At 47.3% G+C, this 14,576-nt stretch overlaps 1 protein-coding gene across 3 annotated transcripts in view; it reads left to right on the forward strand.

Moving 5' to 3' along the window:
* SSH2 (slingshot protein phosphatase 2) overlaps positions 1–14,576 on the forward strand; it is an 88,978-nt gene that overhangs the window by 37,505 nt on the left and 36,897 nt on the right. Inside the window, exon 1 of one of the 3 annotated variants that reach the window (XM_065647412.1) lies at positions 1,989–2,134. The exons of the other annotated variants lie outside the window; for them this stretch is intronic. Within the exon in view, the coding sequence (XP_065503484.1) occupies positions 2,079–2,134 (56 nt within the window). The 5' untranslated portion in view covers positions 1,989–2,078. Of the gene's footprint in view, positions 1–1,988; positions 2,135–14,576 lie in introns of those variants that run through there. 3 annotated transcript variants of the gene reach the window in all.

The raw sequence follows: 14,576 nt of genomic DNA on the forward strand, positions 1-14,576 counted from the left end.
CAGAATATGAAAATAGCACGTGCTGTACAAATGGACAGTGGGAACTGAAATGTGAATCTCACTGTTGCCTCAGGCTGGCCTTTCAATCCTGGTGACAACCAAAATGCTCAAACACCTTTTATTAGTGCAGATTTCAACATATGAACTTACTTGAGCATTTCTTACTCCTGTTTTTGAAAGGTTCAAAAAGAGAAAAGCAGGGATATTCTTATCAGCATTGAGTCTCCTCGCATATGGAGATGCAGTGCATCATTGTATTAATCCAGGACTAATTAATTTACGATTCTATTATCCATTAAGTAGCTGCTTTCAGAGTATTGTTTGTAGTTAATCGCTGCACTTGTTTTTTAGCAGTTTCGAAGGACTTGCCTTTGTAATGTTAGTTGCATGTAAGAAGTCTGACATCTGTCCAGACAGTATCTAAGTGCATTTATTCTTCTACAATGCTTGAATAAAGCCCTTAAGTTATTAATTAGAATAAAAGTTCTGGGTTTGTTTTCAGTCTATGAATGTGTGGTATGTGTTACTACGGAATATGAGGTTCTTGCCAGTCTCTTGACCTCTGGAAGGATTGAGTTACCCTCCATTTCTCTGATGTCCTGATTTTTCCATTGCTTCTTGCAACTGACTTCATTTCTGCCTAACAAAATGATTTTTTTTGGCACTGCAGCAAGCTGGCACTGCGTTTTCTTTACAGCTGTGAGGAACCATTACCAGAGATGTGCTCTTGGCTATGTAAGATGACATTGCTTAAATTAATGCAACCAAACCACATTCTAGCAAACCTGCAGAATCACCAATTCTGCTGCTCTGTCCTTTCCTCTGCGAATCCCTGAAGTGGGGCTGGCTGAGACCTTTCAGACGAGTGTCTGTCTTGCTCTTATGAAGTCTCAGACCTGAAGCAGTTGCCATCACACTGTTTTTAAACCCCTCTCTGCTTCTCTGAAAGTTTTAGCTCATAGTTGGAAGGAAACCCTAGATGCAGCTTGCTTTTGGCTGCCTGATCATAGGGGCAGTTCTGCAGTGACACCCCAGCAATTTTGCTATTGAGTAGGTGTGATTAATTAAGTACACGTGTTTAAACTTACATTGTCCACGGCCACCTCACTTGTGCCTTGTTACAGGGTCTGAGCGTGCGCCATCCGCACCAGACAACTTAAGAATCGTGTATTATTTGTGTCCCTTGGTGCTGGGATGTCCTGCATTCCTATGGGAAACAGAAAACCGAGCCAGCTTCCAAGGTTTCTCGGTTGTTTTCCCACACTCATAGTTAAACGGCAAGGGCTGGAAAATGCAGATCTGGAACAGACAGTCGGTGCAGGACTGGATGGGGCAACCTGCCCCCCAACTCTCCCCACTGGAAAACTGGATTAACTTTCCCTTGTGCTGTAACATCTGAATTCCCAGCAGCCAGAGAACAAGATTTTTGTTCTGAAGAACTTCCTTTCTTCCTTTTCTCCTGAGGGGTGATGGAGCTAAAGATTAAATAGCAGTGAAAGGCAGCTGCTTCTCTTCTCCTTTGGCAGAAAACGAGTCGTCAAGTCTCTGCATATGAAACTTATTGCCAAGAACTATTTCCCCCTTCTCCTGCAGGAGAGAAATTAAGGTCGTTTCCTCAGCACCCGAGTTGTCGCTGCCTGCCTTCCGCAAAGAAAATCTTTTGATGTGCTGCTTCAAACCCAGTGTCAAAATTTGCAGCCTTTCCCGGCTTTTCTGCCCTAGATTTTTTTTTTTTTTTTTTTTTTTGAGGGGAGGGGAGAGGAAAAATAATTTTTAAACGCCACGCTTGGCAGTGTCCCCTCTTCCCTCTCTCCTGGGGGAACCAGCGGTCAACCCCGGCCCCGGAGCGCCCCTGTCCCCGTTCCGTGTCCCCGGTCCTTGCCCCGCCGCCACGTGCGGGCTGGGGCGGGGCGGGGCGGGTCCCTCCCGGGTCCCTCCCCGGTCCCTCCCGCTGCCGGGGCCGCTCCTGCGCACTGGGCGGGGGCGGCGGGGGCGGCGGGAGCGCGGCGGCCCGGGGGGCAGAACGGTGGAGCTCCCGATGCCGCGGGGCAGGGCGGCCGCCTCGGCGGGGAGCCGCGATGATCCCCTACTTCTCCGACAACGCCGTGATCTCCCAGGGCGCCATCGCCCAGCTGTGAGTACCGGGTGAGACCGGCACCGACCGGCAGAGCCTCCCCTCCGCCCGCACCGCGGGTCCCGCTCCGCCTGCCCTGCCGGCCCCCGTTGCGCTTTCTCCGCTCTCGGTAGTTGGCTCCGCCGCAGGTTTCCTTCGGGCAAACTTTCCTCCGGCCGCGGAGCCGGCACCGCACCGGGGGGCGGCCGGCGGGGCACTGGGGCCACCGGCACCGCGGGGCTGCCCGAGTCTCCGTTACCGCTGGTTCGCCTGTTCGGTTTTGGTTTGTTTTCCGACAAAAAGTCAGGGTCCCAGCCAAGCGTTTTGAGCAGTGTTGTAGAGGAGCTGCCCAGGGGAAGCTCGGGTCTGCGCGTCCTCCCGGCGGAGCTCCGGTTCTCCGGTCGCGGTGCGGGTCGGGTCCGGGCTGCCGCTCGCTCCCCTGGCCGCACCCGCAGCCGGGGGCAGTGGGGTGCAGGCTTCCCGGGACCGTGTTCCTTGGCCCTCGCGTAGGCTTAAAGTAGAGATTAGCCCCTTTAGTTGATCTCTTGTTTTGGCTGATCACAAGGTGACAGATAGGGGCTGCGGTTTTCGGATTGGGTTTGGGGTCGGTTTTTTTCAGGTCGGTGCAATAGGAGCGGGACTGAGACTTTACACTCAGGACCTGCAGGTCATGAGGGAGAGATGTGAGCTGATGCCAGTTTTTAGGTACTGTTAGTCTTGGGCAGCTATAAAGTTCAGACTGTGTCTGTGTGCCCCTTACTAAACCTCTTGAAAAATCAGTCTCTCCAGCTGCACACCCCTCTTTGAAATGCAGATGCTAATAATAATTTAATTTGTAGACAATCAACAGTGCCTGCCTGAGTTGTGGGGTTTGCCTGGAAGGATTAAGGAGGGAACTGGCTGCTATGGGGTGGGAGATAAGGCTTTTGGAGAGATAGTCGCTGTGGTCTAATCATGCTTGATATTTCTTTAAAGAAGCCAACGGCTGTTTTATCTCTTGGAAACATCATGAAAGGCTTAAAGATAGTCGGATAAAATGCTGGGTCCCACCTGAAATGTGTTCTTGTTGCAAGAAGCTCCTGCTAGAAATTGAGCTGCTTTGCACTTACGAGGTCTTTAGTAGATATCCCTGCTTACGCTTGATATGGAAATAAGTCCCGGGACTCTGTGACCTCTTTTTGGAGCACAAGCAATCACTGCTGTAGCTGGTAGTCAGTTTAGTTAAGTCTCTCTGAGCCTTTCATACTCTACCCAAAATGCTTGTAATTGGTTATTTTTCTTTTCCGCTCGCAGTGTTGCCCGTAAACATTACGGTTTTCCCAGTGGTTGCTGATAATGCGTGTTTAACAGCGATACACTTGAACGGTTCTGTGGAAGCGAGGACGCAAACTGGATACGCCCTGGGCTCTGGGAAGTAGCACTAATTCTGGAATTGTGGGGAAAAAACCCAACCTACTATAGGCTGAAACGTTTCCTTACAACTCAAGATGATTTACCAAGGCATCTTAGGTAGCTAGGTAACGATTTAAGTCCTTTTAAGATGTTTATTTAATGCACTGCTCACACACTTAACCCACAATTTGATACTGTATGGAAAGGGATCAAAAGAAAGGGGAAACACTGCTCGTCTCTGCCATCTGGTATCCACTAATAGTTTAAATTGCCACTGGGTTGGAAGGACCACCCTTTCCTTTTCTGGAGGGAGAGATAACTGAGTTATCAGAGGAGCTTACACCGTCTTTTGCCTCCTGGAAGGGAAGATTAATAAGCATGAGAATGACAGAGCTTTTGGCCCGCGCATAAATATTTGTAAAAGGCTTGAGCGCTGGATTAATATTTTGATAGAATTCTCAATCAGGACAGTGCTGTGGCTTTCAGGCTGGCATAATAAGTATTTTTAAATTTATAATCCTAATTACAAGTTCACAAATGCTGATTAATAATAGGTGTCCTTATTTTATCATGGGCAAGACCTAAAAATCCAGCTTTTGTTGTTTTGCTGTGCTAAAAATGTGTTCTCTATGGAATGAGAAGGGCAGTAGTGACCCAAATGTTATCAGGAACTTCTGTTGCAGTGTATTTTTTAGTAGATGTATTTGGCTAATCAGCTCTGACTTTCAGAGATCAGCAGAAATTACTCTTGTGTTGACACTTTTTAGTCAGTAGTGTAGTCAGCTGGTCCGGGTCTAATTTATTTCAGGTTCACAAGGATTTCAGTAATGTCCGAGAGGCTTTTTTTTAATCAAAATGCTCAGAATTTATAGTTGTAACTCATTCCGGAAAGTCTTGCTACTCTCATTGAACCTAGTGGGGATTCTGCTGATTTACTAGTTTATTTGTGTGCAGGATTCAAAATTTACTATGGTCTACTAAAACTCTAAGGCAGTTGATGGGAAAAAACCAGAAAGAACAAGGCAAAACTTCAGACAGTTTGCTTATACCAAAGGATTTTTAACAGCAGAAACCCGGAGAAATGGCCACAGATCAGCTCTTCCTGCCTGCGGCTGCTTCCTCTGCCGTTGGCCAAGTTTTCGGTATCTCATTCATTGTTGTGTCCCAGGAGTGTTTTTTCCGTGTCCCTGTGATAACGCCTGATTCCTCTGTCGCTCACTTTTCCTCTTTATCTCGGTAGCAAAACAGCATTATCCAGCAATCAGGGCGCTCGCCTGGGATTTGGGAAGACCCAGCCGCATCCTTCCTCTGCGGCCCGGCCGCTGTTCGGCAATGAGCGGGGGCTGAAGATGCACGTGGATGTTTGGCCTTTCTTTTGCACCTGAGAATGAGCCACCTAGCTTTGGTGCCCACACTCCCCCTGGCATTTTTGTGCGATTGTTGTGTGTTTAAATATTTTTTGTCTCTACCTCGGCGTCCTTTCTGCAAAGCAGCAGCGAGAGCCCTCCCTCGGCTCCCGTTGAGCACATGTTAAAACACTCCAGTACTGTTTACTCCTTCATCCTCCAACACTTTAAGAGCCAGATGGATCTACAAACATGAATATGCTTGCTACTTTCCATGGTTGTCTTACTTGCTTTATATTAATCTGTTTTCTATTATAAGATATTAACTGATAGTTTTCATAAGTATTTTAAACTTGGGGGTCGGGGGAAAGATGGAGCTAGAATAGAGAGTTTCGTCACAGTGTGGCGGGTGTATCTTGGAGCTCTTAAAAAAAAATAAACCCTACAAGCTAAACAGGATTATTTTCAGCTAAAGGTTAGAGGTGGCCACAAAACATTCTCGCAGACTTGGCTTATCAGCCTGTTGCACTCTCACATCATCAGTTTTTGTGGGACAAAGCTTTTTCTGCATAGTGTGAAGAAACGACACCTCACAACGTCAGAGGAAGTTACAGGCTGTGCAGGTAATTACAAACTGCGCTAAATTACAGCACCAGGTGACTCGGGCTCATTGTGTTGCCTCCTGTTTGTGCCCAGCCTGCCTTGGCCTCCCCACCCCTTTCATTTACCTTTGTCATGCAGCTCTGGCCTTCATGTGAGGGTATTTCATGACCACCTAACTTTAAATTATGCCAAGTGCCAAGTCAGGAAGTTAGGTGTGTGGCTGCTCTTACCATTGTTTGGAGAGCTGCTTATTTATTTATCTATCACATGTGAAACCTTACAACCATTTTATCTGCTCACAATCTTATTGCTGCCAAAAACCTTGACCGTTCAGCAATTAGACCGCAATCCTCTGAGCAGCATGTTATTGGAAATCTTTAATTGCCTTTGTACCATTGTAAGCGCTTGTACCTTTGTGAGCATTTTACCATTGTGCTGAGACTCGATGATATTTAAGAGTTGATGAGGAGATGCTTGGAAACAGCTGCTCAAAAGTCTGGCAGATCAGCAGAGTGATTCCCGTTACCACGGTCAGCTGTGGCTGGAGTTGCCTTTTGAGCTGAGGGTCCCTCTGGTTGAAGGCGCTTGAAATATGGAAAGAAGTTGGTGATGGCGGCAGCTCTTGTAGGGGCTGGTGGGATCAGCAGGGACGACAGCAGCGCTGTTTTCCCGTTGGGTGTGTTGCGTGCTGGGGTTTGCGTGGCTGCAGAACGCAGCCCTGTGCTCCCCAAGGAGGAGGTGGGGATGTGCGGGCAGGAGAACCTGTCCCTGTCCCCGTCCCCTTCCTGCCCGGCTCCCCCGGCTCGCTGATGGGCTTCCTGGTGACTCAGCCGAGTTGGGGGAGATTTCTCATCTTTTTATTTCTTTGCTGATTGTGATAACACAAATGCAATGAGTAAAAGGCCTCTTACGACCTGCTGATTATTAAAAACTATGCAAATAAGTTTTGGTGATTGGGTAAAAGTAGTTTGCTGTGTGCTCCAGAGTTGATCATTAACTAAGCCAGGGCTGTATTGTTCATTACTACTTTTCCTGTTTGGCTTTTCCTTTGATTTCCCTGGAAGCTCTGAGTATTTGTCTCACCGATCCTTCCTGGTAGGGGGTTGGAAGAGAGACAGAGATGGTTATCGGACGTAAAATCAAAACCTGAGTGGCGAACTGGTGTTCAAGGACAAACTCCCCCCCACACACACACTGTTTTTTAAGCAATATGTTTTAGTTAGGAAGCCCACGCTGCTGGGCTGCCAAGTTCATGTTTTAAAAGGTTGTGAATGGTAGAGTTGCCTCTGAGATTCTCTGTTTTCTTCAAACTTCTGCAGATGTTCCAGTCTCTGGAAATGCTTGGGATTTTTCTACAGACTACAAAGCAGGAGGACCCGAGTGAGATTATCAGCAGAAAAGGACCTTTTGGGGCCAGTGAATAGACCAGCTGGGATTTTTTTTTTTTTTTTTTTGCACAACTGTGCTTCCTTGTACCTTTATCACAGAGCCCCCGGCTAAAATATTACTTCATTGTTTTTTAAACAACTTCAGGCTAACTTTCTTGAAATGTTACTTCTAACTAGTGTTTATGGGGTCAGAGAAAGTTTAAAATTTTGCATCCCGTTCTGCAATAGACTCTGAAGAGTTGCTGTCTCCTCTGCATCGGTCTGACAAACAGCATTTAAATTATCAGCCCATATGAGCCTAAAACTAGTTCAGCAAATATTTTTTCTCCAGTGTAATGGGCGTAATGTGTGCAGAGCAAATCTGCAACTTGAGTTTCCAGCCGCGGTGTTTTGTAGCAGCTGGCTGAAGACACAAACACGTGGAGTAAAATTCTCTCCTGTCATTAATTCTGAATCCTTGTGCTTTTGTTGAAATATTCTGAGGATCCATCCCCTTTGCTTTGCGTGTTCACTGGGGCCAGAGCTTAAATTCAGCAGCTTGGGAAGTAACTGGAGACTGGCAATAGTTGTTCTGCAGCCGCCTATTGCTGTGTTGTGTGGGATTAACCGAGTGTTTTGTGACAGAGAAGCCTTTTGGTTCAAGGACATCAGCCCGCAGATGAGGGAGGTTGGGGAGAAGGAAAACCTGGAGAGATTAATGGTAAAACGAAGCGTTCGCGAAGGCTTCGGGAATCCAGCCCATGGGCTCTCCGTGTAGGGTCGGCACTTCTTGGCATCGGCAGCTTTTCAAATTTAGGTGTTTCTAGGTATATTAAGGCCACAAGCTCCTCGTTCAGTGCATTTTCCTGTTGATCCAGTACTTATCTGGCCCTCATCAACATTGTATTCAGCCCTTTGGGGTCTCTGGATTTATTCGTAATAAGCCATTTGAGAAGTATGCTTTTTCTCAAAACACCTTTGTTACAAGTAGGCTAAATCCACAAACTGCTGAACCATAAATTTAGTCCTTTTCTTTTAAACAAATGATCTTTGTCACTTAGTAGTGAAGTCCTTAGTTTGTTCACACACTTCTCACAAGTGGCTTAATGAGGTCCCTGTTGTCCCACCGGCCTGGGATCGCCACAGTTCTGGGCTTGGTTCACATTCACTTAAATTTCCAGCATTTCACCAGAAAAGTGCAGATGGGTTACATCTGAATTTGCTGATAAGGCTCTTGTTGGAGGCACAGAGATGAATCAGAGTGAGCCCATCCCTTGGTCCTTTGCTGTCTTGAAGTGCCCAGGGTGGGTTGGGACCCCTGCAGAGCACTCTTGAGATGAGCTGAGCTTAAACTTAATTATCCATATACCAACGTTACCGTGTATAACGAACTGTGCTGTATTTCCTCCCTCCCTATGCTTTGTTCGCCAGCGCGAAGAGAACAAATTGCTCATCTGAGCCTCTTGTCCCGCAGCCTCGGTTCTTGCGGTGGCCCGAGGGGACGTTTTGGAGGGGCTGTCACCTGGTCTCGGCTCAGCCACCTCTTGCTCATCTGCAACTCCATGCTGGTTTAAAATGAACCCAGAATTTTTTTCTTTCTTTTTTTTAAGGCTCATTACGTAGCGGCGTGTGAGGAGTTCGTCGCTTTTATGTTGTTGTTTTTGTTAGGGTTGGGGTTTTTTGTTGTTTCTTTTTTGGTTTTGTTTTTTTTCTTTATTTACTTTGTAAAAGAGATGGATAAATCAAAAAACAAATGCGAAGTGGAACAGCTGCATTCCTCTGTGTTGCAAAGACTGAAAGCTAGTTAGTCTGAATAAAAACAAATAATTTGTCAGCACCATTTCTAGCCCTCCTGTTGGTTTGCCGGGAGGACAAGCTTGTAAGAATGCGAGGGGAGGAGGATTCGTGTGCCTGGTTGACAGGCTGGGCTGAGGAGCACAGGATGGATCTCCGTGGGACGTAGGGAGATGGGGCAGGACATCACCAAGTTTCCCAGCACAGAGCAAAACCTTGATGCCTTTGTAATGTTCCTGACTTTTTTGTCCTTAGTTCCTTCAAGTACATAATGAAATGTTTTATGAGAAGCTCTCTAGCTTGAAATTAAGCAAATATCTGTTCTAGAGCCTTTTAAAAAGCCGTTTAAGAGCCTTTTCCCCAAAGTACACTCTGTTCTTGTTAGAGACTTTGCTGGGTCTGTGATATTCAGCAGTGTTAGTATTCCGTTGGTCTTTCTGCTTTAATGTGTGGTTTTTAAAGGGGTTTGCATGCTTTTAGGAAACATGAAGACCTGAGTTAACCACTTGAAATTGGCTGCCGAACTGCCTAAAGTGTGAATTCTGATGAAATTTAGCACCTGACTTTTGCAGTGATAAACACATCTGGAATCTCTACTCTTCAGAGTTCAGGCCCTTGTAAATTAAAACTTTATTTAATGCATTTCCACTCTGAGTCTTAGCCAGCAAAACTTTGCAGGGTTTTTGTATTGAGTTAGAAACTCCTTAAATGCATTTTGAAGTTGAGCACCAACGTCTCCTTCAGCTGAAAGTCACATTAAGGTGCTAAAAGAGTAAGTTAATTTGCAGCTGCACTGAGGGGTCAACAAAGGCAAAACTGCAGGGTGATGCTTCGAGACAATGCTGATTGCTGTGTCACCTTTTATTTACTTTTTTTGTGAGCAGACATAGTGAAGTGTGGATGGTTCAAGTGGTGCTGCTTCCTTGCTTTTATTTAAAGTTTGTGGGTGTTTGTATAAAAACATTGCAATACTTGGAAGCAGTTTGGAGAAGTTCACATGTCTGCTACATAGAAATCCCCCGATTCGTTTTGCCGCTTGGGCTGCCCTTCGTTTCAGCCTTTATTTAAGTGGGGAGATGCTGTGGTGGTGTTAGACATCGACAGTCTGTCAGCTTCTGTTTAAAGTGGTGTATGGTGAGTGATTAATGGAAATTATTTCAGGAATAAAGGACTCCTGGTAAGCTGATCCCTATTCAGAGAGCCAAAAGAAAAAGCAGAGTCACAAGGGACGTTGTCTCCAGGAAGAACTCTGCATCTGCGGGGGAAAGAGTTGGGTTGGAAAGCGATGCTGAGTCTGCATTTTGAAATGCATCATAATTACATCTCACGATCTGATTTGGAGAGCTTTTCCTGATGGCTCCAGCGACTGATTGTCACGTACACCAGGGAAATGTTGAAGTCCTTCTCTTGGCCATGTGCTCTGAGCATCAGGGGACAAGGCAGCGTGTCCCCATCTGCTGGGGACCAGAGCGTCTTTAAAGACTGAGTTACCCTGTTCCCCACCGTGTTGGGTCAGTTAACTCAAAATGATACTGTATTTCTGCTTTGGTTTGCAGCTTTAAATTGGACCTGAAGTTTGTGTTAACTTTGCTTATGCTAAGGACTGTCCTTCTAAGTGTTGAAGAAAAGACGCAGGAATCCATTAAACTATTCCAGCTATGAAATGTTTCTGATCCTTTGGCTTTGTTTTCTCACTGCTAGCTGATTAAAATTTCAAGTCACTATTTACAGCCACGTTATAGTTTGCATTCCCTCAGTTGTGGCTTTGCTCCATAAAATACACTGGTGTATTTGCAATGGTGAGCAGATAAATCGCCTGGTTACGAGCCGTATCAGCATAACAGGTAAAGCTCCCCGTGACTTCCAATTTCAAATCAAAACCTATTGAAAGAAATCTGGCACGTGGCTGTTCTGTCTGAAACAGGTCACAAACCATCTCGCGTTGCTGGTTACCGCTGACTGCCCTTTTTGCTAATCTAAAGGGACAGTCAGTCCTAAACTGATGTTATTGTTCCTGCTGGAAACTCATTTAGGGATCAGAGAGCCCTCGTGCATGGGGAGACTACAGTAAGAATGAGATAAAATTGAAAGTGCTGAGTGCTGCAGAAGTTAAAATACTGAACAAATAACTTCCTTCTATTTTTTTTTTACAAGTTAAATCTAACAGCCTCTTGATTTTTTTTTTTTTTTTTTTTATGCTTTTGGTAAACAAGCATCTGCTGCTTTTTAGCACAGAGGAAAAGGCTTATTATTCAGCATTGATTTCTTTGTGCCGAGACAGAGAGGTCCTTGTTTTGGTGCTCTATTTACAGGGGTCCATTAATATATTTACCGAGGGCAGGCAAGGAGGCTGCGATGAGAGCCAGGCTGCTTCCCCGGCACCATTCCCCCGTGCCATGCCCCGCCGCGGGTGTCGGGATGGTTACAGAGCCGAGTCCTGGCACGGGGCCGCTTCCCCAGGCAGCCGAACCTCTGGGGTGGGCTGGGTGCGCAGGGCGCCCCCGTTTGAGTGGGTGCCAGGGCCCTTGCCAGCTCCGGGTCAGACTGTCCCATCCCGGGGATTCGGCCAGCGCTGGCGGAGGCTCAGGCAAGCCAGTGGGCTCCTTCCATCTCCAAAGCGCTGGGCATATTTTGGCTAAATATAGATGCCCCTGGACTTGGCTGGTGCGCGGGGGGACAGCGTGTTGACCTCGGCGTGCCTCCTGTGACTTATGTTACGGGCATATTTAGAGCAGAGGGTTCCTTCTCACGGGTGCTGCCAGTCAGGCCAAACATGGTCATGTCTGTAACAGTGGTGAACCAGGCACGTGCGGGGAGATCAGAGTAAAAATTAGTCGTAAAATATCCTGTCTTAAACATTGGTGTGGAGAGACCTTTCAGGCTTGCTGGTTGTTAACCAACCGCTTGAGGATGTGTCAGCTAGTGTTTGAGGCTTAAAGAAATGTGCTGTGTGTGAAGGCAACACTTTCAAACTCGAGTGGCAGACGAGTTTTCTGTGGGATTTAAAGATGATCAACATGGACTTTGTTAATTCAGACAGGAAAAAAAGATAAGCACATGTCAATCAGAGGGGTGCTCTTTCTGAAGATAACTAGCCAAAAAGCTGTTGTTTGGGTTTTGGTTTTTTGGTTTTTGTTTGTTTGTTTTCCTCTGATCCTTGATGCGATAGATTCTCCTTACGAAGTTTTTCGATGTTGGTTGAAGTGTTTTTAGGAATGTATTTCTGAGGGCATTTTATTCATACTGCAGCAGCTGGCCGATGTTGGACAGACTGAGCTGGTAGGACGGCACATGGTGGTAAAACACTGCGGAGCGCTCCCGTGGGTGTCAGCGTCCTGCTCCGTGAACCCAATGGTATGCATTAATGTCCATGGATACTTAAGCAGTATATAGTGCAAGAAGAATGTCATGTAGGGCTTTAATCTGGGAATGTCTTGACTTGGAGACCTAGAAGCCTTTGGGGACTATCATGTAAAACAAATTCCTTTCCTGGTCTCGCTTCCGGTCTGGGTCTCTTGCTTAAAAAAGTGCATAGAATCAAATTTCTTCTGTAAATACCAAGTGCCTGGATTTCTTAATAAGCATCCTAATTGTGTTAGCCGCCCCCTTTCTAGTACATGAACCGCCGTGCTCGGACTGTAGAAATTATTTTGTGCATATCTTCGGTCTCAAATTCCAGAGCACATCTTTTGCTGTTGCTTTTTGGAATATTTTTCTTTCTCTCCGGGTGGATTCTCTGAAGCCGGCTTGCAGGCTGACTACGCCTTGCTGTGGTGCCCTTAGCGTGCAGCAAGGTACAGTCAGTAAAGCTTTTTGCTATATGAGCTCCGTGGGAAATGAGTACGTTTCAGTGTGTGACACCTTCTGTCCATCCTCGCATAACTGTTCGTCATTGTCCTGGTGAATCATACAGTCTGCGCCCAAGTTCCTATTCCTTGAAATAATTACCTGACGATCCGTGCTGCAGCGGGATGTCCCAGCCCGGGCTGCGTTTTGGTGGTGGTTTCAGCATCATGACCTGGTGCGTCTTGCTCACCCGTGAGCTGCCCAAGTTTGGCACGAGGCCGTTTGCTCGCGGCTCTGGGGCTGCCGAGCGCTGGCAAGAAGCGCTGGGGCCGGGCTGGGCAGCGAGGTGGCTCGGGGAGGGCTGTGTGCGTCGCTGGAGGAACTCGCGTTCAGCAGCAGCCCCGGGAAACGCGACCCGGAGCTGCTGGCAGTGCCCAGATCCCAGCGGTTGCTCTGCTGGGTGGACTGGGGAGGAGGCAGCTGCTGCCTGTGCGAGGGGTCTGCCTGCATTGCCTTCATTTAGGGGTTTGTATGTTGTTGAGCCGGTTCATTTGTAGGCCAGGGGTGCACGAGGGGAATGGGAAGCCCACACACGCTTTGGCTTTTATCAGAAATGATAAAATGTCTTCTGGAGTCCAGCTTAAAATGCAGCCCGCTTTCCGGTGCCTGTAACAAATAAATCCCAGCCCTGCCTGCGAGAGAATACAGTTGGTGGGAGTGCAAAGGTCGGCTCCCCCAGAGCGGGGCTGGGGGCAGCGGGAGGTGTGGGAATGCTGCAGGTGGTTGTGGTTGTCTCTGGCACGGGGCAGAGCCATTGCGGCTGCGTGGGCTGAACGCTTCGGCTGCAAACAGCAGCTGCCCCTGCTCCCCTTGCTGGCAGAGGGGCATCTCTGGCAGGGATGAGTTTCCCGGCCCAGAGCGGGCATCTTCTGTGCCGTCTCCAAAGGATGCCGCTGCTCTCACCAGTGTATACAGGCTGCCCAAGCTGCTTTGATTCTGAAGTTTGCAAAAAGGTTTTTGGAGCTCAAGTCAAGCGAGCGTGGTGGCGGAGGAGCACTGGTGGCATGTGTACATTTTGGTTTTTCCAGTAGTGGGCTTGGCTCACAGACCGTTAACTCAGTAGGGTATTGAGTGGGTGTCAACACTCCTTACGGCCTTGTTGCATGACCTGGGGCTGGTTAGATCCCATCTCTGAAACTGCGTCTGTGTGGTTGTTTTGTGCATATGAAGTGGTTGCTTTTGCAGACACAACTGTGCCCATCAGTGCTCCCTTTTGCAAGTAATACCCTCTCTGTATTTATATATTTGTATAAACTCCTCACTTGGAGAAAATAAAGGGATTGCCTCTGGGGTTGCATTGCCTTTCATCTTCACCTTCTAGCAAACTGTAAGTAGTTGTCCTAGCCCAGCTTCAGCAGATGTCATATCAGAGACCAAAGCCAGGGACAGGGAGACCTGGCTACGGTGGGAAGGGATCAGTAGATAAGTCAGTACAAACAAGTTACCGCTGGCATTGCAAATCATTCTGTGCTTGTGCCTGTGTCATTGCAGCTGAGTGATCTCCCCAGGGAGCCCCACCTTGGAGCAGAGGAAGTGCCTGTAGACAGTTCCTTTTTCTTAAAAAAAAAAAGGGCAGAAATGCAGATGTTGCTAAAAATGCAGTTTGCGTCAAACATCTGCGATGGCCTGGGTTCCCACGCTTTGTTTGTTTTTCTCCTCGTACCGTTTCTTAAGTTGCAAAAGCGCTGAGTGGCGAGAGACGGCCTTTGTCGGGGAACCGCTTCCCCTTTCCCTCCCTGCCCTCAGTGTTGTCACCTCTGTTGACATTGTTACAGAGCCCTTTTCGGTAAGTCGTGGCCCTTGTTTTGCTCTGCACTGGGTTTGTTGCTATTTCGGATATCGGAGATGCCCGGACTTGTCTGTGTGTGCTGCCAGCTGACCCTCTTAATGCAAATGTCAGTGTAGAGCAGTCCTGAGTTATCCTTGCCTTTTCCATTTCCCTGTTGTTGTGGTGGGGTTTTTTTATTATTATTTTTATTAGCGACTGGCACTGCTTTGCTTTACACAAGCCTGGGATCTGGCCTCTGTGTGAAGAGAATCAGGTGCCTTCGTCACTTGCCCAGTAGCAAAGGCTTAAAACTGGAAGCCAAACATAGCTCTCCTCTATATACTTCA

The sequence above is a fragment of the Caloenas nicobarica genome, chromosome 17 (assembly GCF_036013445.1).
Source record: "Caloenas nicobarica isolate bCalNic1 chromosome 17, bCalNic1.hap1, whole genome shotgun sequence".
Taxonomy (NCBI): domain Eukaryota; kingdom Metazoa; phylum Chordata; class Aves; order Columbiformes; family Columbidae; genus Caloenas; species Caloenas nicobarica.